This window comes from Eretmochelys imbricata, chromosome 9, assembly GCF_965152235.1.
Source record: "Eretmochelys imbricata isolate rEreImb1 chromosome 9, rEreImb1.hap1, whole genome shotgun sequence".
Classification (NCBI taxonomy): Eukaryota; Metazoa; Chordata; order Testudines; family Cheloniidae; genus Eretmochelys; species Eretmochelys imbricata.
This window is the reverse complement of record NC_135580.1, coordinates 23,171,485-23,197,993: the sequence shown is the minus strand read 5'-3', so window position 1 is coordinate 23,197,993 and position 26,509 is coordinate 23,171,485. Positions and strand designations below refer to the sequence as shown.

Here is a 26,509-nt window from a genome sequence, read left to right as displayed (position 1 = left end):
AGAACAGAGCAAACAAAACCAAAGGGATCTGCCATAATGTATATAGCTCAAATCTCTCAAAAGGGGCCGAGGGATAAGAATTCTTCCATTCTGTACAAGGTAGATCTTTAATGCTGTTAATATTAGCACCCTGCGTAAGGCACCACATGTACTCTGGTTGGCTAGCAAAAGAATTTGACTCTAACATTCAGTATGCACTGAATTCTGGGGAAAGACTTTTAAACCAGGTTTTCATTTCATGAGCATAGCTTTGATCTCAAGATGAATTGCCAGGGAAAAGCATTAACAAATGGATGTAAGATGGGTTGAGATGGTGCAGGTATAATTAATCTTGCCTCAGAATTGGGGTGGTTTATGGACTAGATGACCTCTTGAGGTCCTCAGCCTTAAATTTGTGTGATTCTAATTGAGGGTGAAAACATGGATGGCCTCTAATATGTACTACTGTATCTTACCAGAACTGGTAGATCTTATGAGACAGAAGGCAAAAAATAAGAGACATGATCAGGAGGTAGGAATAAAGTGGCAATGAAGCTGATACACTAGGAGGAGAATAGCCAGGACATTGGTTGTTTCTTAGGACAGGCCAAGGAGGTGGTGATGGCCTCTCATTTTGTCCAGTTAGAAAATTTTTACTGTCTGGAAAAAGGGATAGTGGTGTATTGGTAAATGGCAGGTCCTGGTACATGGTGATGACCATGAATAGGATGCTGACAATAGCCCACGTGGTGATGCTGCTGCCCATTGAGTTAAGTTTTTCCACAGAAAAATGCACAAAACAATTGTTGTTTGTTCCAGATAGCTCTCGCTTCTCATTGCTTCTCATCTTAAGATGATTCTGGTTTATTGCAGTAACAATTTTGTAGCTTCAACAGAAGGCTTGAAAACCCCTAATCAGTTCTTTTAGTCCAGACAAACTCATTTAGCCCATTTCTTTGACTCCATTCTGTGCTGTCTTTCAACCTCCATTTTTATCCTTCCTCCTTTCTTCCATTTTGGCTCAGCAAGACTTCTTATCTTAACAATATCTTTGTTGTAACATATTTGTGGGGTCAGCAGCTATCCTGGCTCCCAAAGCCCCAGGGAGCTGCTGAGCTCTGGTCTCAGTGCTCCTTTGATGTCTGTGCCTGTTGCCACAGACTGACAAGTAAATCTTTTAAATGGAGATCTTACTATCCGAGATCTAGTTAATAATGACTGTTAGACAATACATTTCTTTATTTTAATAACTTTTTTTCATCCTGCTGTGTCTGAATGCATCTATACATGGGTGAATTTGGAAATTTTAAAACGATTGCATTCCTGATACACATCATGTTTTTTTCAAAAGGATTTGATTTTTCCACTTTTTCTGGGTTGAAAGGTGTTACCTTCCTTCTCTGTGGTTGGAACGGAACTGTAGCTGAAAAGTTTTGCGTTCCTTTGATTTATCACCGATATTTTCAGAGGGAAATGTTATGTTCCTGTGAAAAGCTGGAAAAGGGGGTGGGTTTGTGCATGTGTGAGAGGGAAAATAAGGCTTAAAATGAAAACGTGGTTGCATCTTTAATTAGAGTAGTGACAGAGACCTCTGGCATATGAGACATTACCATCTGGATTGTTGCTAGGATGCTGCGGCGTACGTTTTAGCAAGCAAGCTTTTGGAATGGTGAGTTGGGGAGGTAGGAAACTCCTCAGGAGATGCCAAATTCTACCCCAGAGTTGAGAGAAGGTTTGACTGTTTTAGAAATTTAGATGAAATTCTTTTTGATGTATAATTTCAAACTAATAAACCCAAATTAATGGTCCTTTAGCAACAGCCAGCGTAGAGTGCACGTAGAGTAGCAGTGCTGTTGACTCTCATGGTGGTTCTAACCTTTATCTCCATTTTTTAATGCCATTTGCAGGCTGGCCGTTTTGGGCAGCTAACGTACATTCGAGTTTATCAGGGGATGTTGAGGAAAAGTGAATACATTTACAACACCAGGACAGGGAAAAAGGTGCGAGTGCAGAGACTGGTTCGCATGCATGCAGACTTGATGGAGGTAAGTGTAGGAACTAGAACTAGAGGAAAATGTTTGGATGCTGTTATCTTCCTTCAAGCTTTTTTGAAAAGTTGAGGTGCTTGTTCAGCATCTCAAAATAAAGCAACACAGGGCAAAATTCTGCTCTCACTTGGCCCATGTTACCCTATTTCCTTTAGTAGAGTTCTAAAGGTAGAACTGGAAATTTAAAATCTACTCCATTGTATTTTTTTTCCCCATTGAGTTGGACGATTCTCCACATATGTCTGTTCTCCACCCCTGATGCCTTACAACATGGCTCTTCGCCTTCTGGCTGAAGAAGGCTAGATGTCACTTTCTCCTTTTCAGCTTCCTTACTCATGTCTGTTTTTCAAAGGCTATTTCCTCTCTCTCCCAATGAAATAGCTCTGCTGTGAGGTTTTTAATATAATTCTCAAACTAAAAATTACCTCCCAAAATGCTACAAAAACTACCCCATCCAGAAAACATGCAGCTGTGGAAAGCAAGTAGGTTTGCTTCTAGAGTTCTCGCAACTGTGATACTATGGGCAAGTCAAGATTGCATGAAAGTTAGCAAGCGACATGCTTAGCACCCTTTCTCTTGGGCTAGCTAATATTGAAACTGAGACCCCTTTATGAATTTACACTGAAGATCTTCGTGTCAAGTTTGTATCCAGCTGTTTACAGCACATTTTTATCAAAGCTGGAATGTTAAAATAGTTAGACTCTTAAGCCCCTTTTGCAAATTCCAACCCAGTCCTTTTTATCGTAGTTCTTTCCACTTGAAACCAGATGTAGCTGTGTGTGTATATATGTTAGATATTCTTTGCCATTTCTTTTCAATACCATGTACATAGCTAACCTGATTTTCTCCTCTTAGGATGTGGATGAAGTTTATGCAGGAGACATATGCGCATTGTTTGGAATTGATTGTGCTAGTGGGGATACATTCACTGATAAAACCAGTACTGACATTTCCATGGTAAGTGTAACTCTTTTCATGGACCTGATCCATCACACCTTGGGACTTCATTGGGTTTTTAAGCCACTTTTTCTTAATTTAAATGCTCTGTTTATTCAGACAAAGGATATCTAACTGAAAATAACTTTTAGAAACATTTCTGATGCCAGTTTAGATTCCTTAAAAATGATACAAACGTAAAATTGTGGTGTGTGTATATATATGTAGGCATGTATACAAGATACTATACACACATAATACCAAATGTCAGCTCTCAGGAGTAACAGTTAGGTATAATAGGTAAAATGTTGTGTGTGTGTGTCAATGTACATATTAAAATTTGGAGTTAAAAACATGGAAGCCAAACCATTTAACTAACTAGGAGACCCACAGTTCAGAAAAAAGGTAATTTCACATTCAAGCAACAGTATTAGAAATATTTTTCTTATAATTACTATATATATTAGAGTACAGTTTTGTCATGGTCTTGAGAGGAACTAACAGAATTTAGTAAGAAAATGGGGAAGGAGTTATAGTGCTTTGAAAATATCTGATAAGGCAAAGTGCTTTAAAGAGAGAGCTGTAAAACTAATGTAGATATGTTGGTGGTTTGTCATGTACAATATATAAAATCATTTATGATCATCATCATCACTCCCATAACCGCATTGGTCGTTGAGGCACTATCACTGATGAGCAATCAACCATTAAATCATTAGCTTCAGATTTTAAAACCTTTTTGATATACATACAAGAATTGTAACTAGTCAGTTTTCTTTACTGTGTTTGAAATGATGTTAGGTCAGAAGGATTCTTGGTTCTAATACATATCCACTTGTGGCAATGTTTTTCCAGTTTTATAATTCAATTAAAAAAAAATCCTCCCCATCACCCGAAACATAAACCTGTACAAATGTCACTCACTCATACTTGCAAAAAATATTTGAATACATTGTATATATGAAAGTGTCATGCTTACCTCATCCCACTGTCCTTCAGCAGTTATTGCATAAGGTTTGAGCTTGGCAAATGGGCAAGTTCTTATCCCTTTCCTTCCACCTTAGTACTCTTCCTTCCTTCCTTCCTTCCTTAGGAGAGTTGGTGGTGATCAGGGTAGTATTCTAGTATAGATTTAGATCGCTTCCATGCACACCCTTCATTCCCAATGCCGTAAAGCTTGAGCCCAAACTACACACAATAGAGAGTGGGTCAAGGACAGAGTGACAGCCTTAAATCTGAATTTTCCTAGCTTTGTAATTGTAAGAACATAACATTATTTTAATTTAACTTTTACCTAGGGATATGAATACCTGTTTAAAAAGTTAAACGTTTAAATGATTAAAATTATATTGTTTAACCGCTTAACTGATTAAAGGGAGAGGGGCTAGGGCTGCTGCAGCTGGGGCTGCTCTGGCCAGCGCTGCTGGGACGGGGCTGGAGGTTAACGGTTAGGGTTGGTTAACCAGGAAGACTAATGCTTACCAGTTAACCATTTAGTATTTTGCATCCCTACTTTTACCATGTTAGATGTAAATCTGAACAAAACCATGTTATAAAAATAGTCACTTTTGTTTGGAACGCATAGTCCCTGAGACCAAAACTTCAGTTTTCTGCTATGATTGCATTGCCAGCTGTACTGAAACTTGTTTATTTGGTAACTGTTCCTTTTTAACTACTACAGGAATCGATTCATGTCCCTGAACCTGTCATTTCAGTAGCCATGAAGCCTTCCAACAAGGTAAGAGCCTGTCAATCAAATTTATAGCCAATAATATAAAACTTTCTGTCTCAGTTCCCCTCCCCTATCATTCTACTCTTGTCATTTTGCAGTTTATTGAGGGAAACACTCTGGATTTGTCTATGCTGTGAAAATGAGTGGTGTCTTAAAACATGTTAGCTGATGCATTTATCAACATTTATTTGCTACTCAAATTGTTTAACATATGAATTAAATGTTAGCTGGCCCTGATTAACTGTAGGGATTTATCTACATTAAGAAAAGGCTATCCGCTAAATCAAGGTAAAAGGTGATAACCTGCACATTCACGAAGAAGAAGATTGGGGTTGGCTGACGCTGACCCAGTCACGACCTCTTTTCCTACTCTAGAGGTGTTCTTGCTTTGTGGTATGGCACATGCAGGCACACTTGCAAGAGTTTGGAGAATGAACCTGATTGTAAGTTTATGGATCTGTTTGGGATGTCAAATCCATAGACCTCTTATTGGGAGGAAACAGTGCTTGCTAGTTAAGATGAACTTTTCAGACCTTTCTATCATTTGCTGTTTATAAAATGTTGAATAAAGTGGTTAATTTATTTTGCATGTGTGTAATTTTTTTTTTTTTTTTTTTTTTTAGAATGACCTAGATAAATTTTCAAAAGGCCTGAACCGGTTTACAAGAGAAGATCCTACCTTTAGAGTCCACTTTGACAATGAGAGCAAAGAGACCATCGTTTCTGGAATGGGAGAACTGCACTTGGAAATCTATGCTCAGGTGATTATAAAAACTGAATCTGAGACGCATGCAGTTGAGTCTTGGCTGGGGAAAGTATTGCTCTTTATGTTCTGCCCTAGAATATTGTGTAGTGTTGCTGTGCACTTTTAAAAACATCTGCAACAATCTTTCTTGTAGGTGGGCTAAGTAATCACAAAATATAGGCCCTGATTCTGCAGTTGTGAATCACTATGCTTGTGTGGTGCTAACAGGAAGAGTTTGGGTGGAAAGCTGTTTTGAGATTTCAAAGATTTCCCACTGCACGTTGGGATGAAACACATCTTTTGACATGTGTTGCCAAAAAAAAGTCAGCAGCCAGTAGCCTAGTAGTTGGGGCAGTCACCTGGGAAGACTTGGGCATAAGTCTAAATTCATGGCGTGAATTAGGCAGAGCAGGGATTTGAACCAAGGTCTTTTTCACATTCTGGGTGACAGTTTCAATCACACCCAAGCTGGATTTGAGCAACCTTGATGAAAGTATCGTCAAAACTGACCTTTTCCTGTGAAAACATCCATTTTGATGAATCGGCATTTTCCAATGAAAAAACATTTCATTGAAAAATTCCTGACCAGCTGTACTACCAGTGCTCTGCAAAAGTGCACGATTCCACTTGTTTAGATCCAGTGGAGGGTGGGGGCCACAGTTCATAAAGGGTTTTTGGATCTCCAGAATGAAAAGCACTAAAATATTAATGTAAATAATTATTGGCTGCTTAAGGTCAGCATTTAATAAATGTCTAGATATAGATATTTGTACATTTCTTAGTAATCTTTTATTGGCGTTAATAGTTTTAGTTGAAGGCTTTCTATCATCTTAAAAATCAGACTTTGGTCTGAAATTTTTTACCTGTTAGTACAAACACCACCTAAGATTCCTATAATTAAAATTTTAGAAGAGCACTTTCTTCCCTATTTCCTCATTTTGTACATTTGACAGCCTTTTGTTTACAGTGAATGTCACCATAGTCAGTTTCCCCTGTTTAGCAACAGAAAGACGAAAAAGCTCTAAATTATAAAGGAAAATGGGTTGTAAAACTAATTGGCAGGAAGATCTGGAGTCTGTATGGGGTTATTCCCTTAAAACTAGTTTTGACTTGAAAAAAAAGTATGGTATTTCAAGATGATAGTGTCCTTATAACAATTTTATATAACAATAAATGGAGCTGGCATTTTAAAGAACATAGAAAATCCTGTACAGCTTAAATCTGAATAAGAATGTTGCTGTTACCTGTATTGCGGAACACTTCTAGTTCAGAAGTTACTGTTCCTAAACCGGGATTATATCAGAATGACAGTGACACGCAGTTTGTTTTTTCAGACTACTTTAATGACTGTGATCAAAGACATTGTCACTGACAGGAACAGTCCTGAATTTTTTCTGCTTTCTCTGCAGCGAATGGAAAAAGAATATGCTTGTCTTTGTACCATGGGAAAGCCTAAAGTTGCTTTTAGAGAGAGCATAACAGCACCTGTACTGTAAGTATTTTCTCTATCCAGCATAATACACCAAATTAGCCAAGCACTGAGACATTTTATTACACCTTCATCACAACATTTACACTACAGAGAAGAAATACATAACACTTATTTTGATTTGGTTGGGCATGAAGTAAATACACATGGTAGGAATAGAGGGTTTCACTGAGTGAGTGAGGCTATTGTTCATCTCTTAGTCTATCTATACAGCTGCCTGCTTATATGACTTCTCCATCACCATAGCTTCTGAGCATCTATTATTGCCATCTGGATATGCTTCTAGTCCTGCTCTGCATGTTTTGGCTGACAGCTGTTCTTTATTACTTTAACTCCATGCTGTGGATGCCAAAGAACTTGCATTTGCCAAGGAATAATTTCCTGTGAATAAAAAAATACATAACATACTGGAGAAGACTTGAAATTTTCTTAGAACAATACTGAACTAGAATACCAATTGCTGTTTAAGAAACAAAAACAAGTGCAGGACTGCAAAAAAAACAAAAACTGTGCTTTGTACTGCAGTTAGTTGGCTAATTCTTTTCAGGACCTTCCCTTCCCTCAGATGACTAAAGTATGGTATGTACACGCGATGCAAATATTAATGGAGATGCAGTGGGTGTCTGAACGGTAATATTTGTAATGAGAGGGGAATCTCTTGTTATCTGTGTATGATTTAATACTGAATTGCAGTATCTAAAGCTTAGAGTCTAAAACTTTTTCCCTAAATCAAATGCAAATTATTTTCTTTGTAAAAAAAAGATTTACCTGGGACACAGTACTGTGTAGTAAGATGGTGCCAGGTGTAAGATGGTGCCATTTTGGGAACCTAAGGTGCTGCTGCCAGTGCCATGCCCAGTGTGGAGGGTAGCTCCATGGCCTGATCCAAAAGCTCTTTGTGGACCTTGCCCTTATGCTGGTTGGGTACACTGCTTTCATTCCTCCAGGCTATGGAGGACCTAGCCTCTCCCTCATGTCTCTGGTCATCTTGTTCTGTGCCCAAATTGCTCCAACACATGAGCATTTTGGTCCTTGTGAGGGCGTTAAAGCAGATTAGGATGTTTTTGGCTCCTTCAGACATGGCCAGAAAGGGGAACGGGTCCACCCTAGCAATAATTTCCCCTTGATGGAGAGATCTGAGAGCAGCTGCTCAAAGAACCTCCTCCACCTCACAAGAAAGGCCCAGGAATTTCACCCTTTTCTCTTTAGTTTTTGTAGTCAATTAGAATTATAACCAAAGAATTTAAGATCCCTGAAGCCCTGACATAAGCGGAGACCCTTGGTCTGCTACCTGCATACAAATCGAGGCAGAGTACTCTGGAGAATACAGAGTGGAAAGAGTGGTCTAGCCCTGTCATGCAGCCAATCTACTGGTCCAACCACCAAGGCAAAGGGGGAACACGTCACTGTCAGTCTGTCTAATGTGGAGGGTTCTAGAAAGATAATTCATAGGTAGTAATCTTATTTTCCCTTTTGCTTGATGATAAAACTTTTACCTGTGACACAAAATCATGAAGTAGGACTGTGTAGTCAAATTCCAAGTAATCATCGTTTCTTTTCTAGAACCACGTAAAGACAAGACAATAAGGACTGAGATTTTAAGTTACCTTTTCATTAATAAAACAGTCATTTAGTTGTACTTGGCAGCAATAAAATGCCCAAAATATTACAAAAGAGTAATGAATAAAACAGATGAAACGTAGTTTTGCTCTATGCTGTACTTCATTTAACAACAGAATAACATCTGAAAGGCAGAACACAAAGTTTAACTCCACACTGATTGCTCAAACAGCTCTGTTTATAAAGTCAGGCATGACTAATGTTCTTTTTCAGGGGAAATATTGGGTTTATTTTCCAAAACAACTTAACTTTTTTAGTGTTGACTCATTTTCCATTTACTTATGTTGCTATAGAGACTCTTTCCTTTGGTTGTGTTTAGATTTTTTTGACTGTGAATAATTTAGGGTTTGGACGAAGAAGCAAAGTTGAGCAATTGGTCATTTAAGAAAATCCAAAGTGACATGGAAATGGTAAGCAGCAGAAGCTAGTACATATTTTAGGGAAAGCAAATCTTGCTATAAAAATACCTGATTTGGGAAACTAGCAGCTGCAATCAGTTGGATTAGTCCTCCAACCACAGATATTGCTGTTCATAATGTAATCTTAGATGGGAGAACACTATGCTGGATGGAATCCCATAGAAGTTCTGTTTCTGTTGATACTAAACACTTTTACCATACATCTTGTTTCAAGCGTAGCAAATGTTTGCATGTGCCATGGTCCAGTCAATTGGGGCAGTTAATCACTATGTCCATAATATATGAATATTTCAAGGCCAGATCTAATCTGAAAGGTGTTGGAATTCAGAGAAATTGTATCCTCTTGCATAAATGTTGGGTATAGGTGTTTGAACTTCACCATGCAGAGATATGAAAAAATTGTTCCCTTAGTTGAAGAGGTTAGAGGAAGCATGGGGGTATAGCCTCCCAACTCCAGGGATCTGTGCAAAAGGGAACTCCCTCATTGCTGCTCCTGTGGCCTGTCATCAGCCTCTAAGACCCTACAGCACATGCATTTCTGCAGGTTTCCAAGGAAGAGGGAAATGATACTTCGGTGTTGGCATTCCACACACTCAATAAGGATCTCTTCTGCTTGCAAGAAGAGATAGTAGGGCCCCGGTCTCTTTATTACTCCTTCTGTACAGATGCATTTTTACACCTAATAGTGGTGAATAGAGTGGGACTTTTCAAAAGCGCCTAAATGAGTTAGGAGCACAAATCCCACTGATTTCAAGATCTCAAGTCTGTAAGGTATGCTAACAAGGAAAATAACTTGTAAATGAAATTATGTTAATAGGGTAAGACATGCCAGGCACTGCAGGAAGTCTCACCATGGTAACATGTTATAAGAGATGGGTGTGGACAGCAGAATACACAAAAACAGACTAAGATCTAAGGATAAAGTGAAACCTGATAATTTGCCAATAATTTCTTCTCTGTATGAAAGGAACACAGCACAGATCTGAAATTTAATCTAATTTAAGTGTTATATAGTGTCTGCTTTTCCCTGTTCTAAAATTTATCTGCTGCAGACAGTTGTTAAAATCCACACATAATCCACTCCTGCTTCAAGTCAGCCATCAGAGGGAGAAAAACTAATTAACAAATTCTGTTCCCAGAATGATACAAACATCACTGAAGTGATGATGCTCAGGTGATTAGTCTTTATCCCCATTCTGTGACAGTTTTTCATTCCCAAAGTGAGTTTGTGACTGCATTCCTTTTGCACATACAACCTCAGCTGAGTTGATTCGACATATTGAATATCCAAGGCTGGGCTTTGAAAATGTAGTCTAAACAACTAAGGGACCATTGTACAACAGCGTGATCCTAAATGATATGCCAGTTGTGGTTATTCTGAATGTCAGGTCCTATTCTGCATTTCAGTGTCCAGGATTAATGTGTTTGAATTTTAAGTTGTCTCTCAGTAATTGCAAAAAAGAATCCATATTTCTTCTCAGCAAGCAGACAATAGAAGCAGGGAGTCAACAGATTTCCACTTGCCTAAACACCATGTATGGTTTTCCTAAGGAAACGTATACTCAGACAAATTGAGTGAAGTCTCTTTCTGGTAAGAAATCCACAGGGTCTTTTGGCTGTGGCAAATGGATTACTTTTGACTAACTTGAAAAGCTATAATTTATTTCGGCAGCCACAGGTCATGTACTTCTAAATGGTTTATGGCACATCAAGATCAATTCAGTAAGAAGAGACTTTCAATGGGCAATCAGAGTAATAAGGATAAAACATGAAATAACATCTACATGTTTTGGCCCTTCCCTTAGGGACCATCACCTTGCTTTTCCTGCATTTTATTTTCTTGTCAAACTTAATCAGTGATCACTATACCATATAATCCTGTGAACATTAACTAGCTAATAATGTACTGCTTTAACGAGCTGGATGGCTGCTTCTGCAGCAGAAGTAATTGTAATATGAATCATATTAATAATGGCCCTCTTTCAATTATATAGTTTTAAAAGAGAAGAATTCAGAGGGCATTTCCCAACTATATAACTCTTTCAAGGTATGGGCTGCTTGAGTATTCTTTTAAGGCACATGTGCTTTAGTGAAATGAAACGTACAGAAATTAATAAAAGCAAATATAGCAAGAGCAAGGTTAAAAATAATATTTGGTGATATTAAATTAAGAATTAAACTGAGAGTTGATCCCTTCTTTGAATATCCTTTTAGGTAAATTAACAATGGTTGAAGACTGGAGTGTTACAAACCAGTACAAACATAGATGGATTTTGATCTTATTGGAGTTGAGATGAAGCCCATTGCTATTTGTCCAAACTCAGATAGTATAGAGATGTCAAACAATATTACTGTGACTGACTGTGAGACTGTAGTGTAGACTGAAAGATAAAGGAGAGTATTTTGATATTGTGCAGATGTAAGACGACTGTAAATTGGACCTACAGAGAATATAAATGAAGGGAAGGAAAGAAAAGTAATAGAAACCCCAATCAAATGAAGTGACTAGACCAGAGATAAAAGGTCAAAAGACTTGTAACTAATAAACTGGCAATACTGTAAGTACCAAGAAACTGTATGAAAAATGGAGCAAAATTAAATTAATGAAGAGAAGATCTAGGAGAACATTCCAGTCATCGAGCAGGTGCATTGTTTTGCTAGAGCAGAAAAAATATTTACTGGTTAAAAGTGCAACAGACCAAGAAATTCATAGGAATGGTTTAAAATAGAAATCTTTTTAATTACTTTTGCTTTGACTCAATCCTAGAGGTATGCTTTTCATATGAGGGGTATGGATCATAGGTGTAGGTTGGCCTGTGCCATAAAGCAGTTCAATTTTCTGCCTGGAGCATGTCCTTTGACATACTAGCTATTTGGGGGGATTAGGAGTGGGCAGGTTTGCTTCTTTATTGATGCACTCTTTGATAGTGATATCTAATTGCATCCATTGTATGAGTGCTCCTGTAACAGGGTCGAAAAAACATGCAATCACATGCATGTGCATGAATTCAAAAATTGGGACACTGAATATTAAATTCCAGAAACACCTTGGTACTAATACCATGATGATTGTGGCATACCTAGAGAGAGCAAGCTGTCCTGTTATGTTCAGTGTCCTGAATTTTTTTTAGGTATTGATATGTAAATGCATATCAACTTTGAGGTGCAAAGGATAGAGACAATAAGGAATAGGTCAGTCAGTATGTACATATAAGACTGCTATCTTATACCCTAATCAGGGTAGGAAATTGTCTACACAATTTTGTGAATGGTGAGCAAAGAACCCATTTAAAATCTTGATATTGTCCAAATCTCAGTCGGATTCACAGAATCTGTTCCACTGTAGACCTTAAATCTAATGTATATGTTTCTACTTATCCTCCAGCAATCTATAGTTTTAACAATGGAGTATCCTTACATAGCAGCTTCTCTGAATTTATTCCTAATTATCATCATCATCCCAGTGCATTGATAGGTGCATTACTTACCACCTGCCTGACATCTCTGATATGAACCAAATTGTACAATGTGTTTTCAGTTGAGTTCTGCCATATTATATAACCACAGGCCACCCGGGCTAGATGGCTGATGGGCTCCATTTCTGGTGACATGTTGCCATAATTGTCTGAGAACCAAAGCAAATAATCTGTATTAAATGTGTGAAAATCTGACAAATTGAAACTCATTCAATCTCACCCTAGTGGGTAGGATACTGGACTAGGAGGCAGGAGACCTGGGTTCTATTCTTTGCTCTACTGCACACCTGCTGTGTGACCTTGAGCAAGGTCTGTTTCTCCTTCTACCCTTTTCTATTTAGATGGTAAACTGTTCAGAACAGGGATTATCTATTCCAGTGTTTAAGTACAGAGCTTTGCACAATGATGGCCTGGTCTCAGTTGGGGCCTCCAGCAGTTACTGTAATGGTTAACAACAATAATGAGCCATATGTTTTTAAAGCAAAGCAACTAGCCTAATAAGTATTCAGGGAAAGAGCAATTTAAAAAAAAAATTGAGTCAATCTCAGCACATTCAAAACAAATGAATGCTTGCTGCTGCTATGCTTGACACTAGAGTTTGAATGAAGGAAGTGAACGTTTCTGCCAAAATCCTTCCCCCCCATCTTCATACCTGGAATATTTTGTGCAACCAACGGTTCTTGAAGGCTCTTGATTCTGTTGTAAAATTTGTTATCTGCTTCATTTGTGTTCTTCCCAAGTTCTCCTTCCACTGTAAAATGCACTTGTGGTGCAGTATGTTGGTTGCCCAGAAGATAAAGAATTTCAGCAGTGCAGTTAATGGCGTTGTCCTGTTACAGAAATAGTTATATGGATTTAATCCATTTTAATAAAGTAAAATAGAGAGTTAATATGTAGAAAACTCCACAATGCATCTATTTTATTGTTTTATGTATTAGCTATTTTTTCTGCAAGTCTGATGTGTGTGAGGCTGTGCAGACATTAAGATTAAAGCAGGGTCAAAATCATAATTACCCTTAAAATATATTCACAAACTTTCTGTGTAGTTTATATAGAACATGTCAAAGCTATATATTTAGTGATGGTGCTTTCCCTTTTATATCAATTTGACACAGTATTTTGCTTGTTATTTAGCTAGAGAAATCTATTCAAATGAGGTCTGCAATTTGAAAATGTTATCTAACTCACAGTGGCTGACACTAAGGCATCCTTGTTTTTAATATGCTAATTGCCTTTATCAACCAATTGCCATACCATGGTATTGTACAGCAAAAAGTGACTTTTCAGGGCTTTCATGGTGCAAAAACTGGCTGTTTCATATTTTGGTTAAATCCAGTCCTATGGCCTCATTAGCAATGAAGGGAGCTCTGAAATTTGTGTATTGTGCTCCAGTTTTACAACCAGATCACTTTCAAATGATTATTTACTGGTACTGTCTAGAAGCCCCAACAGAGAGCAGCGCTCCATTAATCTATGTGCTGTCTACATGTATAATTAAAAGATGATTCTTGCCCTAAAGAATCCACAATTCAAGTATATAAAGCAGAACTCACCTTGAGGAGGAGATCTTCTATTGAAAATTTAAGGTGGTATTTGTGCCCAACATCAGGAATGTCCTAAAGTGAGGAAATATTTTTTTAAAAGTTAAACTGTTCTGTCTTTAATCCTCCTTATTTCTGTACCTGATGGAGATTGTTCAGGTTATTCCTGTGAAGTATGACAATGCACAGTACCACTCTGTACAGTACATATTTAACTCTTATCTTTTGTGTACATGTGACCAGACTTAAAGCTCAGTCATTTAATACACAGCACCATCGTTCCTGATGTCACATCTGGTTAGTTATCCATGGTCCAGCTTAGTTAAAGTCCTATTGGGTTAAATACATCCAGTTCAGAGGTCCTATCTGTCACATAAAACCCATTCTCACTGCTCTTAAGCACTACAGTATTACAAATAATAGCCTTGTGAGGACCACGTGCATTGGGTGACTTTCACCCTCCAGGAATTAAGAACTGTATATAGTCTTAAAGTATTTGAGCTGTAAAATGAAAACACTACAGAATATCATAGACTTATCCTCAAGTCTAAGCTGTTTGTGTTCTGGAACATGGTACAGTCTCAATCAAGGACAGCTCTGTGCTGAGAGAGTCCCAGCTGTTCTGATTGTAACCATGACACTATCTTTCCAGCGAAGCATGCTTAAATGAGGTTCTTGGTGGAAAGATGGTAACTGATTCCTTGGCCAATACAGAGAGAGCCGAAAATCCCATCAGTACAGTAGCAGAAGTGTTGGGGGCACAGTTACTACAGAGCAGTCCTTTCCCTCTCCTCAACTGTGTTAAACATGTTTCATACTAGCATTATAGGTGGAATAAAACAATGTTCCTGAACTGTGCTATCTCCTTGGGCACTAGCAAGGCTGCTGCACAGGTTGGAACATAGTTCATTCTTACCTACACTGCAAGACTAAACCCTGTTTTAATCACATTGTAACCAGGTATCTCAACACAATCAATGGTATAGTACAGGAAGTGTTGAACTGGAGAACAATCTTTGCAAGAAGTTATCACCACCAGGTTATTTATGCTTTCTCTGCTGCTTTTATCTGATATAAAAGGACGTTGTCTGGGGAGAGGGCAGTGCAGATGTAAAAACAGCTTTATCTCCATATTTCAGAACTACAAAAAAGAAAATGGGCACAAGCTAATTCTTATTCTTCAGACTGTGCCAGCAGTGGGGGCAAGGCCACTTAAGACATCTTTGAGCAACTGGTGTGTGGGACATTTGAGCAGATCTGTCCAAGCTATTATCTGTAAGAACAATGAAGAAAAAGCTCAAAGCTGTGACAAACAGGTTTATTAATACTTAGCATTTATATTGTGGTCCATTTTTCAAAATGCACGAACGGTGACTAATCCTCACTACACTCTTGTGGAGAATTGTTTCAGTGTTAGTCAAGTCACTTGTCCAAGGCAACATTGTTATCAAGAGTCAGGATTGGAATTTGGGAGCTCCTGGCTTCCTGATGTGCTCAATCCAGTAGACAATTCAGCCTACTTATCAAATAGATGTTTGTGCAGCATAAAGCAGCAGTTTTGGTTATTGATATGTAAATTAATCTGTAACTCAAGTTACTAAAGGCACAGTCTCTAAGGTGACTTTCATCCATGCATAGTAGTCTCCTAAAGAGCAGAGTTGAATTGAAAATGAGAGCGAGTAAGGCAAATTAAGGGTTAATGCAATCTGGAAAGAATCCAAGGTTCTGTTACTTGTGGAGCCAGACCTGGAATAACTACAGGTATCAACAATGATCCTTTCTGGATTGAGGAGAGTTACAGAATTTCTGTATGGCAGGAAGAAACTCTTGAACAATGACTTAATCATTTGTCAGTGCTTTATGGTGACAGGTAGAATGGATAGGGGAGCTGATCTCAGTGGAGAACTTGAGACCAAGTCTCCTAAATTCTTAGGCCCTCTTCATTGTTGTGACCCAAACAGGACAATAGCTTGGCTTATTTTCAGTACTGACAATGCCAAGCATTGAAAAATCCTGAGCCAAGCCTCACTGAAATCCATGAGATCTTAAATTATAAATTTGGCATTCTTTTTATTTGTCTTGTGGTGGTAGTAATGGCTTATGTTTCCAGGCTTTTCTTTGCAACCATGAGGGCTATGTTATTTTTTTTTAATGAAAGCTGAGAACTGTGTGACTCCAGGAACTGAGGCTTTAGGCAAAACACCAAATACAGCAAAAAGAAAAGGAGTATTTGTGGCACCTTAGAGACTAACCAATTTATTTGAGCATAAGCTTTCGTGATCTACAGCTCACTTCATCGGATGCATACTGTGGAAACTGCAGAAGACATTATATACCCAGAGACCATGAACCAATACCTCCTCCCATCCCCCTCTCCTGCTGGTAATAACTTATCTAAAGTGATCACTCTCCTTACAATGTGTATGATAATCAAGTTGGGCCATTTCCAGCAATACTCAGGATAAAAGCAGGAGCCAGGGTAACAGTAGTTTTACCTGTGTAGACACTTTTTTTTTTTTTTTAAGCCATAGCAGAGAACCATAACTTAGCCTAAATCCTCCTGGGTTTAGGGGATCAATATTTTAACATTAGAAGATTAAGTCTATGTGATTTAAAGATATATTTTAGTGTCCTGACAGACAAGAAAGACTAAAGGAGACTATAATATGGCTATTTGGTAGCATAGTTGCCGCCGGCTGGTAAATGCTCAGTTACAGCACTTCTGCAAAGGACCATCTCTGGTAGGAGCGTGACGCTGCTACGAGACTCCTCCGGGGTGGGAAACAGGACTCTCCCTGCCCAGGCTCTGTATCGGCACTAAATCAGCACTGAGCAGAGGAGTGGGGAGTGGCTCTGGAGCAATTCCTTACACCACAGGCGGCACGGAAACTAGGCTTGCTCCGCCCTACATGCCCTAAATGCGCTGGGCTGTATCCAGCTTTCCAGACCCGGACTAATTCGGTCTAGTTCATCTGCCAGGGAGTTTCTAGCCAGCCCCTCGTCGCAGTGCTTTCCCCCTCCTCACACACTCACCTCCCTGCTGGCTTTGGTCACCTTCTGCACCATAAAAATCTTACTGGGGCTGCCGTGCTGGTAGTTGATGTAGTTCACAGCTACGGCGGCCGCTCTGGTCGCCGGGTAGTGGGTCGGGGGCATCTCCATGGAGCAGGGCGCTTGACTCGCTAGCACAAGCGGGAAGGGTGAGGCCGGAGCAAGGGTCGCGCAAGGCGCAGAGGTTGCGCGTGTACGATGCCTTCAGCTGCCGCTCCCGCGAAAGCAGGAAGCAGCCGCTGCAGCCTCCGCGCTGAGGGGCCCGGCTGCTGCGTGTGCAGCGCTGGGCACTGCGGGTCAGCGGTCAGTCGCCTTGTTTCGGGGGAACGGGAGCAGCTGTGTTCTACTTTCGCTTTTGCGGAGCAGGAGTGAGGAGCCGCAGCAGCTGGGACGGGCTGATGCGGGAGGCTGGAAGGTGTGTGTGTGTGTAAGACACTATACGTCACAATCCTTCTTCGCAAATACTGCCCCTAAAATGAACCCTGACACCGTGGGCTTCTAGTAGTGGGACTAGGCACGTCTGTGATCAGCCCTGTGTCAGCTTCCCCTTGAGTGCCTGTTTCATAAATCCAGTCTCTGCTGTTACAGTCTTTCTTGTTAATCCATTTTATTACACAAATTCACTTTTGGAGCTTATTCTGCCACTAGAAGCCCCACCAGTGCATCCTTGTTAGCATGAGGGACTACCTGGATCATCCATGCTTAAACAGCTAGTGCTTTATGAAAAATTCGAATTTCTGTTTCACAGAAATGTCTATATTTTTCTTCATTCTCTAAGTGTCATTTGCATGACAACTGTCTAACAAGTTAATCCTGTCAAGGTTTTCTTTACCTATCTGAACATCTCAGACATTTATTGACAACCCAGTTTTTGCATCCAAAAAAACTAATGTCACAGTTGAGGATTATGACTTCAAGTGGAGATTAGACAGCAAAAGAAAATGAATTTGGGGCCGCAAAAGGGTTGTGATTTTCGTGCTAATATCCCATATGGGTGTCTGTCAGCTATGTTTTGTTTTTTAATATAGACTATTTTGGAGCATTTGGACTGCAGTGACCTATAAAGTAGTATCCTGTCTGTTTTTACTCTCATGTGGGTCCTTGAATATTTTTGGCTATTGTTTCAATGATTAATAGAAATGTGTAGCCATTTTGATTATGCATAACTAAATAGGATAAGGCAAAATATCAGTAAAGGGACATATTCCTTTGGAATTCTGACTAGAGCATAGCTTCTATGATAGATAACACAGTGCTTTGTCTTTTTAGGTTTGACTATACTCACAAGAGACAGTCTGGTGGGGCAGGCCAGTATGGTAAAGTAATAGGGTGTCTACAGCCTCTGGATCCAGAGAACTACACGCAGTTGGAGTTTGAAGACAGAACTATTGGAACAAACATCCCAAAGCAGTTTATACCTGCTGTTGAAAAGGTGACGAATATTTTCTAATATTTTGTATTTATGACATAACAATTGCACAATTCTTACCTTCCTCCTGTTGTCATCCCTGAGGAGACCAATCTTGCCCCATTGGAGGGAATGAGAGTTTTACTGTTGATTCAAGTTCAGGCAGGATCAAAGCCTAAAAGTGATTTTGCTGTGTTTTGCCCAATTCCTAAGATTTCCAGTTTTCTATGTAATTGAGAAGGTCTTGTTACTTATATTACTAAAGACAATGTAAACAGATCAGTTTCCTCATCTTTGGCATGTGATATTCAATGTAAGACAAGAAACAAACAAAAAAGAACAAGTTGTTTTTCAAATGTTTTAATAAAACAATCCTACTTCCATTGAGACTGGTTTTTGAACAACCCCTTTCCTGAATGTACCTGCTTTTGGCTATGTCTAACCAGCAGCAAATTCTGAAAAAATGTAGTGTGTGTGATATATCTGAGATCTTTTTGTGCAGGAAACTCCAGCTAAGTTAAATTTCCTGAATAATTTCCCAAATTTCTCCACTGTGTATGTCTGTTTTTATGTGGCTGTATAGTTTAGTACATATAACTTTTAATATTAGCATGTTAATGGCAATGTCTCCATCATAGCACTGCTGTACCATTTTATGTTGCTGTATTTCTGAATCTCTTGTTGATTATGCAAAGAGATCATTCTTGGACACTTCTGTTTTGCACCCCTAACTTCAGTCGCACAACAAAAGAAGGATTTTGGCCAACCAGAAAAAAAAAAAGGATGCTATCAAAAATGAAGGTGACATCTTTACTGATAGTGTGCCTCGTCAAGCCATTCTCTTTCTATTCAGGATGATACTTCAGATACCACAATCGTGGGCAATCTTATAAAAACGTAAATAGATTATTTTAAAAAAATAAAACTTGCCCTGAATTCCTCACCTGTTCCGTCTTCCAACGTGACAGCAAACCAAAGTGTAAGAAAATGCCAGTAAAGAGCTTTCAAACTCTTCTGAGGGAGAAACATTCTTTCCTTTACTGTATTATGTTTTTGGGTCTTGTTTTTTCTTCTTGTCAAGTAATAGGACTAGAATTAGTTTAGGATTATGCTTGCTGTGAAGCTTTCTTTCTCTTAGATAAAGACTTGATGCTTAGTCTCTGGAGGCAGTTTACTGTTCCTTACACACTACCATTAACATTATCCTTTTTTAAAGCTATATTTTGGGGTGAAAATTGCTAACTTTTAGACACTTCTCCACAGGGATTCCGTGAAGCATGTGAAAAGGGTCCTCTGATAGGTCACAAGATTTCTGGAGTCCGGTTTGTCCTAGAAGATGGGGCACATCACATGGTGGATTCTAATGAATTCTCTTTCATCCGAGCAGGAGAAGGGGCCCTCAAACAAGGTATCTTTGAAGATGTGCTGTTTTACATGTTCATAATTGAATCTTTGTTCAAACCAAATTAAGCTATTGATTTCATTTTGATGCTCCTTGCTTGCTTCCCTACTCATACACCTTTCCCATTCAGAGGCAGTCAGCCAAATGTAACCTGTGTTGAATAATGGATGTGTAAGATTTGTAGAAATTCCAAACAGTTATTCTGAGGAATGTGACCTCACTCCTGAAGCTGTAGGAAAGAGACAATGGACCCTTTTTTCATAGATCTTTGTGGGAACCACCCCTTCCGTAATCATAGACACCTGTAAGAGTAATTATGTTTGGACAGTCTCTCCTGGAATGTCATGCAGAGTAGGTAGCTGCTACAGTGGAACATTGGTTCCTTTAATGGTATAAAAATTGATGCTTTAGAAGTGCTATCATTAGCTGATAATAGACTTTATCAGAATGATTCACAGAATTGAAGAACAGAAAACTCATAAGCTCCTACCTAGACAATGGGCCAGATTCTGATCTTGTTTGTGCTAGTGAAACTGAAATAAAAATCTGGCCCAATGTTTGTTCATTTACATCCTAATTCATACTCCCTGAATGGCTCCATCTGGGCTTATATTCATCACGAACAAAATTAGATTGTACAGTTATATTTGAAAGAACATATACTCCGATATTGTAATGGTAAACTTAATCTTCCCTTGTATAAAATGTCACAAATTAGTGAACACACATGACATACCAGCTAGGGTAGGGGATTGGCAACTTTTGAGAAATCAGAAAAGGGTTTCTTCTAGAAGCTGGTCTTCCAAGAGTACTAAGAAGCTGTTGATTCTAAATAGCACTTGGGTTAGAAGGGATGTAAAGTTGTCATAGCATTTAAACTCTGCAGAAATAATAAAACACTTGTCATAGGAACCTGCCCTGATCACTCAGTTCCAAGCAATTGTAATTGATTAGATTTAATTTCAAAGTCAAATACAACATCTCTACACTGATCTCTTTTAAGATGGGTTTATGTCTCTGCTTTTTATGCTACAAATTGTGATCATGCCTCCTCCCCATCCCTAAAACTAACAATTTCAAATGCTTGTTGAAGAAGTTCTAAATGATGCTGCCAGATGTTTTCTGAATCTATCAAGCCGAAACAGCAAATAGAAGCCCCTTCTAAGTAAAACTTAGAAAGTATGATCTATGTGTCAGACCTCTGTAGGGAGTTGTTAATTCCCCAAGGAAACAGAGAAGTAAGTTTTTTCTTAAGAGTATCTGAGATGGTATTTGGCTGAGCCTAAAGTAAAGTCAGGTTATTTAGAAGAGAAGGCATCTTGAGGAAATGGTTCCTCTTTCCCCACTCCTAATGCCAATTCAGCAAAATACCCCAAATTAATTATTCATATGGGGTAAACCTTACCATTGAATCTGCACCAGCATTTTCTAATCATCTGCCTCTATAATAAAAGTTTGTCATATTGTGTAGAGACTGTAGGACAACCCTGTGTTTTCAAGACACTCTCCTATTAGCAACAGTTGCCAAAAAATTCACATTATGGGTCTGTAACGTGCACTGAATCATATGAAGTTACATTATGCCCTCAGAGGTTTTGACGTTCTGCTTGCATCTTCTTGAACTAGTATATTTTCAGTATTTTATTATTAATTCTCAAGTAACAAGTCATGTCAAGCTGGTTTAGGTGTACACATAGCTATTATTTGAAAGAGAGCATGAGTCAAAGGGCATTTTCCATAAAGAATAGATTCCCTTATCCATATAATGATTATTTTAGAAGTAGGAATATCTGATGGCACAGTAACTCAAGCTTCTAAATCAAGTATTTCAAGACTAAAAGATATGCTGTAGTTCAAACTGAAGTTATAGACATGATGGAGTAATAACTGGGTGCAGTTCTGTTGCCTGTATTATGCAGCAGGTTCTGAGGCCAGTATTATACAGACTAGACCAGTGGTCCCCAAGCCCCCTAAGGAGGCACGGAGGAATGTCTGGAGGAATTGGGGGGGCCTGAGCCAGCCCCCACAGGGGGTGGGGAGGGAGTACTACACAGCCCTGCTCTGCCCCCAGCCCCTCTCCAGCCCCAGCTGCAGTTGTGATCCCCCCAGTTCCGCTGCTGGCCCTCTGCCACAGCCCCGCTCCTGGCCTTTGGCTGCGGCTTGGCCCCTGGCCCTGGCTGCAGCTCCAGGTTGTGGCTCAGCTCCTGGCCCTAGCTGCGGCATCATCCCCTGACTCCGGCTCTGGCTCCACTCCCAGTCCCCAGCTATGACTCTGCTCCTGGCCTGGGGGGGCAGGGGGCGGGGCGCGGACACATTCCATTACTGATAAGGGGAGGGCGTGAGAGGAAAAGTTTGGGCACCACTGGACAAGATTATCATAATGACCCCTCCTGGCCTTAAAATCTATGATATAAAGAGTGCAAGTCCTCACTGAGGGAGGTTGGAATTCAAGACATTCTTCTCCAGTAATGTAAGAAATACACTTAACATTAATCATGAAAGCCCTTGACATTGCTGTGCGCCAGAATATTATGAATATCAAGTCATCACAGCCAGGATTCTCCACTAGTTCCTATGATGGTCCATGCACAAGTATAACTTATAGCTAAGTGTTACCTTTCAAAACTGCCATGGAAATCTTCAAGCCCAGGTGCAATATCTGTTTTCTCACCCTTTACTGTCATGATGATTATAATGGGAAATGGACACACTTGCCTGTCACTTTTGGCCTTATCCAAAGCACTTTGAAAAACTTGCATTGATTTCAATGGGCTTTGGATCAGGTCCGGTGGGCTAGTGGTTGAATATAATTTTGCATGCCTGAGTTAGATCATTTTTGAAGACTGTGTAATATGTATGGATGAGGGAAACATAAGGATGTGACTATTCTACTTTATCTTCCTTTTTATCCAGCTATGGAAAATGCAACTCTGTGTATACTTCAGCCCATTATGTCTGTGGAAATTGTAGCACCAAATGAATTCCAAGGAGCTGTGATTGCTGGAGTTAATCGTCGTCATGGAGTGATCACAGGACAAGATGGAGTAGATGGCTATTTCACTCTGTATGCTGATGTATGTGCTGTTCAATGTGCCTAAACCTGTTTCCCCTTTCAATGACAGACCTAAAGCTGATTTACAAGAAACTTTATTTTAATATTTAGGCAATTATGTTATGAACAGAAGCAATTTCTCGTTTCCTCTCCTGCATTATTATTAGGTCTATGGCTGCTTTTTCTGAGCTCCAAATTTGCCCATATTAGTCTGATAAGTAAACCATATCCGAGGGATAAGTGTGACCTGGTGGAAGAAGTTAAATGTCATTGTATAGTAACATGTAGAACAGTACTATTAAACCTATTGTAAGTCTCCGCTATTTTAGCAAAGCAGTTTCATGCAGTGGATAAAGCATTAGAATGGGACTTGGGAGACCTGAGTTCTGTTACCTGCCCTGCCATTATATGATCTTGGGTAACTCTCTATGCCCAGCAGTCCCATCTTAAAAACAAGGATATTGATACTTCCCCTGCTTTGTGCATTGAGAGGTATAGATGAAAAGCTCTTCACTGAAAGGGACATGCTCTACTTTTTAAAACTAATAATTAAGTTTTCTAGTAGAGCACACTTTAAATGATATGTCCAGACGTCTTTTTTTATTATTTTGTTTGTTTTTAAAAGGATTTTTCCTCTCCTCTGTTGTTTACAAAGGTCTTTTCAGCCAGGAGAAGGGTCTGACCAACTAACTATGCAGTGGAAGCAATGAAACCAAATTATACACAAAGTCCTGGAAGAAGCACAGAGTAAACTACCTAAAAAGTAGAAGAAATATTTCTTCCTCTAACTTCTTCCAGTTATAGTAACCTGTAGTGTTGTTACAAGTAACAATTGCAGATTTACAGACGAATGAGATTTTTTTCAAGCTGATTAGTGTCTCTTTTTTACATTTAATTGTCTTGCTAGTTCAGGTTAAATTTATTTCTGAACAGTTATAGGAGGTTAAAATACCTCAGCACAACTCCTTATCTCTGGCTGCCTGGTCATTCATTTTCATCCCTTACCCCCCAAAAAACATTTTTTAACCACCGTGGCAGTACTTTATCTCCATCTATAGCTTTGTCTACCTAAGGAAAAATAATCCATTGCTGACCGTGAGTGTCAGTAACATGTGCAGCCAAATCACTGCTGAACATGGTTTAAATGCAACTACAGCTAAGGACGAACCTTCTCAGTGCTGTTACAGAAACTGTGGTTAAAACCTGCAGTCCAGAGATATTTCCAACTGGGACCTCTTGTGTGGTACTACAGCGTACTGAGGTTGTGCCATTAAGCTAGCTGAGATGTCCTTAAACTGAGAAAGTCCTTGTTTTCCTGCTGAGCATAATGAAAATAAATGCTTTGAAATAAACACCATTTATAAAACCATATAAGAAAATCAATACTAAACGCAAAGCATAATTTTTAAAGTGTTACCAACTGGCTTTTTTGATGTCATAGTAAAGATTAGGAGAATGGAGCCTTTAATTCAAAATTACATTGAAAAATTTCTTGCTTGCACAAGAATAACATGTATAATACAATTTCAATTGGATTTCAGGTGCCACTGAATAATATGTTTGGATACGCCACAGAACTGAGATCCTTCACAGAGGTAAGTCAGCAAATAAACTCTGCATACTTTTTATTGAAGAATATTGGATTTGCAGAAATAAGCATCTGAAGTTGTGTTTATCAGTGGGTCACAATGGTGACAGCAACAGTAGAAAAGAGAATCCAAATAGGGAGTAGAGTCATAATATAAACATGTGCATCACTAATGTAGTTTATTCAAGAGTACTCAATTTTATTAATTTCTACAGCAGTCAGAGGCTGTACAGATGTTAGACACTTTAGGACAAAAATGGGCCAAAGATGCCTGCGATAAATTATTAATTTAATATTAGACACAACAATTGTGAGTGAGAATAATAATTGGTAGAGAGGGGATGGAGAAAAGGAAGATGTGGGTTATGGCAAAGTGATCTACAGTTGAGCACATGCACATTTTGATAGTATAGTTGGGTTTTTCAATTACTATTAGGGCAACAAAGAAGAAGGACTTTTGGGGTAGGGGGAGGGATAGCCCAGTGGTTTGAGCATTGGCCTGCTAAACCCAGGGTTGTGAGTTCAATCCCTGAGGGAGCCATTTAGGGATCTGGGGCAGAAATAGGGGATTGGTCCTGCTTTGAGGAAGGGGTTGGACTAGATGACCTCCTGAGGTCCCTTCCAACCCTGATATTTATGACTCTTAAGTAGTTTGAATTAAGACCGGTAGAGGCATAGAAGAATAGAATGGGGGGAGTTTCATTCATGGAAAAAGGTACAGAGATGGAAGCAAATTGCACTGCCTCGCATCGGGCTAGAAGGGGAATGGCTTAGCCATACAAACAGCCAGTCCCCTAGGGTGTCCAGTTCACTGTGAAGGTCCAAAAAGAGTTACACATCATGTACACTGTGGCATATCATGGCAATATCTAACTTGACACCATTCTGGAGAAGGGCTCCAGATTCAACTGAAGCCAGGTCTTCTAAAAGGGGAGACCTCCCCAGAGTAACCAAATTTAGAAAGGCCTGTGCCCATTGGTCTGTCTGGGTCGATGATAGTTTCCACAGAAAACAATACAACCTGCTGGCAATTGTATGCCAGTAATTAATAGTACCAGTAACTCTTAGAAGCAATGTCTGTTGAGAAGTTTAGAAAGGAGGTGAAAGACTAGATCCTTGTATAATGCATTTGTACTTAAAATAGTTATCATCCAAGGCTGCTATGTTCTTGCCAGAGTTTCATTGCATGTAAACTTCCTGTAGCATTACGTTCTTTTAACAATAATAATTAATGATTTTAGAAACTTTAAATGTTTACAAATTGGCTGATATTCAAACTGCAGATTCTTGGAGTTCTAGGGGATGGAAATTTCTCTCTTCTAAGCAAAAAATGTTGGTATTGTTGGATGGTTGAAATAAAGGGCCAGATCTTCAGCTGATGTAACAACAACAACAGTTATTTTGAAGTCAGTGGAGCTATGTAATTTATACCACCCGAGACTCTGGCCCATAGTTTTCAGCTGATTAGAATATACAGTAAATGTACAGGTATTGTCTCCTTTGAGGAAGAGAGTCAGGTAGGGGTACCATAGAGTACTGAAGGAATCAAAGCAACATATTTCATACATTCTGAATGAGAAGCCTAATCTTTCTAGGGTACTTTTTTCTTTTAGAAAGGAATGGAGAGTACTTGGAACAAACAGTTAATGGAACAGTATTGGCAGGACTGAAATTTGGAGAATTCTGCCATTTTTTCTCCCAATTAAGTTCTGATGGCCCTGGTTCAAGAAAGCATCCCTATTCCATTGAAGTCCATGGGATTTATGCATGTGTATAAGTCCATCCTTATTCTGGAAGTGCTTAAGCATGGTCCAAAAAAATGTTTTTTTTTTTAAATAGAGCTAATAGAGTATTGCTCCCAATTCCACTCTATGCCCAGGATGCAGAGTATCAAGAAGGGGGAATATGGGGAAAGGGCGGGGAGACAGTTGTCAAGGCAGGGCAAGTGAGAATTGAGGAGAATAATACTGCCACTTTTGAACCCCAGAGCACTAGTATTTTGTGCAGAAACCTACATTGTCTA

The 26,509-nt window shown here is 39.2% G+C and overlaps 2 protein-coding genes across 3 annotated transcripts in view; one reads left to right on the top strand and one right to left on the bottom strand.

Moving 5' to 3' along the window:
- The window catches only part of GFM1 (G elongation factor mitochondrial 1), a 41,965-nt gene that overhangs the window by 14,097 nt on the left and 1,359 nt on the right, over positions 1-26,509 (top strand). The window contains exons 9-17 of the mRNA XM_077826091.1: positions 1,887-2,024; positions 2,883-2,984; positions 4,645-4,701; positions 5,319-5,456; positions 6,850-6,932; positions 18,306-18,468; positions 19,708-19,852; positions 22,760-22,920; positions 24,440-24,493. Of these exons, the coding sequence (XP_077682217.1) occupies positions 1,887-2,024; positions 2,883-2,984; positions 4,645-4,701; positions 5,319-5,456; positions 6,850-6,932; positions 18,306-18,468; positions 19,708-19,852; positions 22,760-22,920; positions 24,440-24,493 (1,041 nt within the window). The remainder of the gene's footprint in view (positions 1-1,886; positions 2,025-2,882; positions 2,985-4,644; positions 4,702-5,318; positions 5,457-6,849; positions 6,933-18,305; positions 18,469-19,707; positions 19,853-22,759; positions 22,921-24,439; positions 24,494-26,509) is intronic.
- Positions 6,968-17,422, bottom strand: LXN (latexin). 2 transcript variants are annotated; one of them, XM_077826092.1, is made up of 6 exons: positions 17,019-17,420; positions 13,998-14,060; positions 13,097-13,274; positions 12,457-12,593; positions 8,426-8,488; positions 6,968-7,310 (listed from the first exon to the last, which is right to left on the bottom strand). In XM_077826092.1, exons 1-6 carry the CDS (start codon positions 17,145-17,147, stop codon positions 7,212-7,214), a joined length of 669 nt encoding a protein of 222 aa, XP_077682218.1. In that variant the 5' UTR covers positions 17,148-17,420; the 3' UTR covers positions 6,968-7,211. The 2 variants fall into 2 exon arrangements, with proteins under 2 accessions (XP_077682218.1, XP_077682219.1); XM_077826093.1 differs by lacking the exon at positions 8,426-8,488 and having other exon boundaries at positions 17,019-17,422.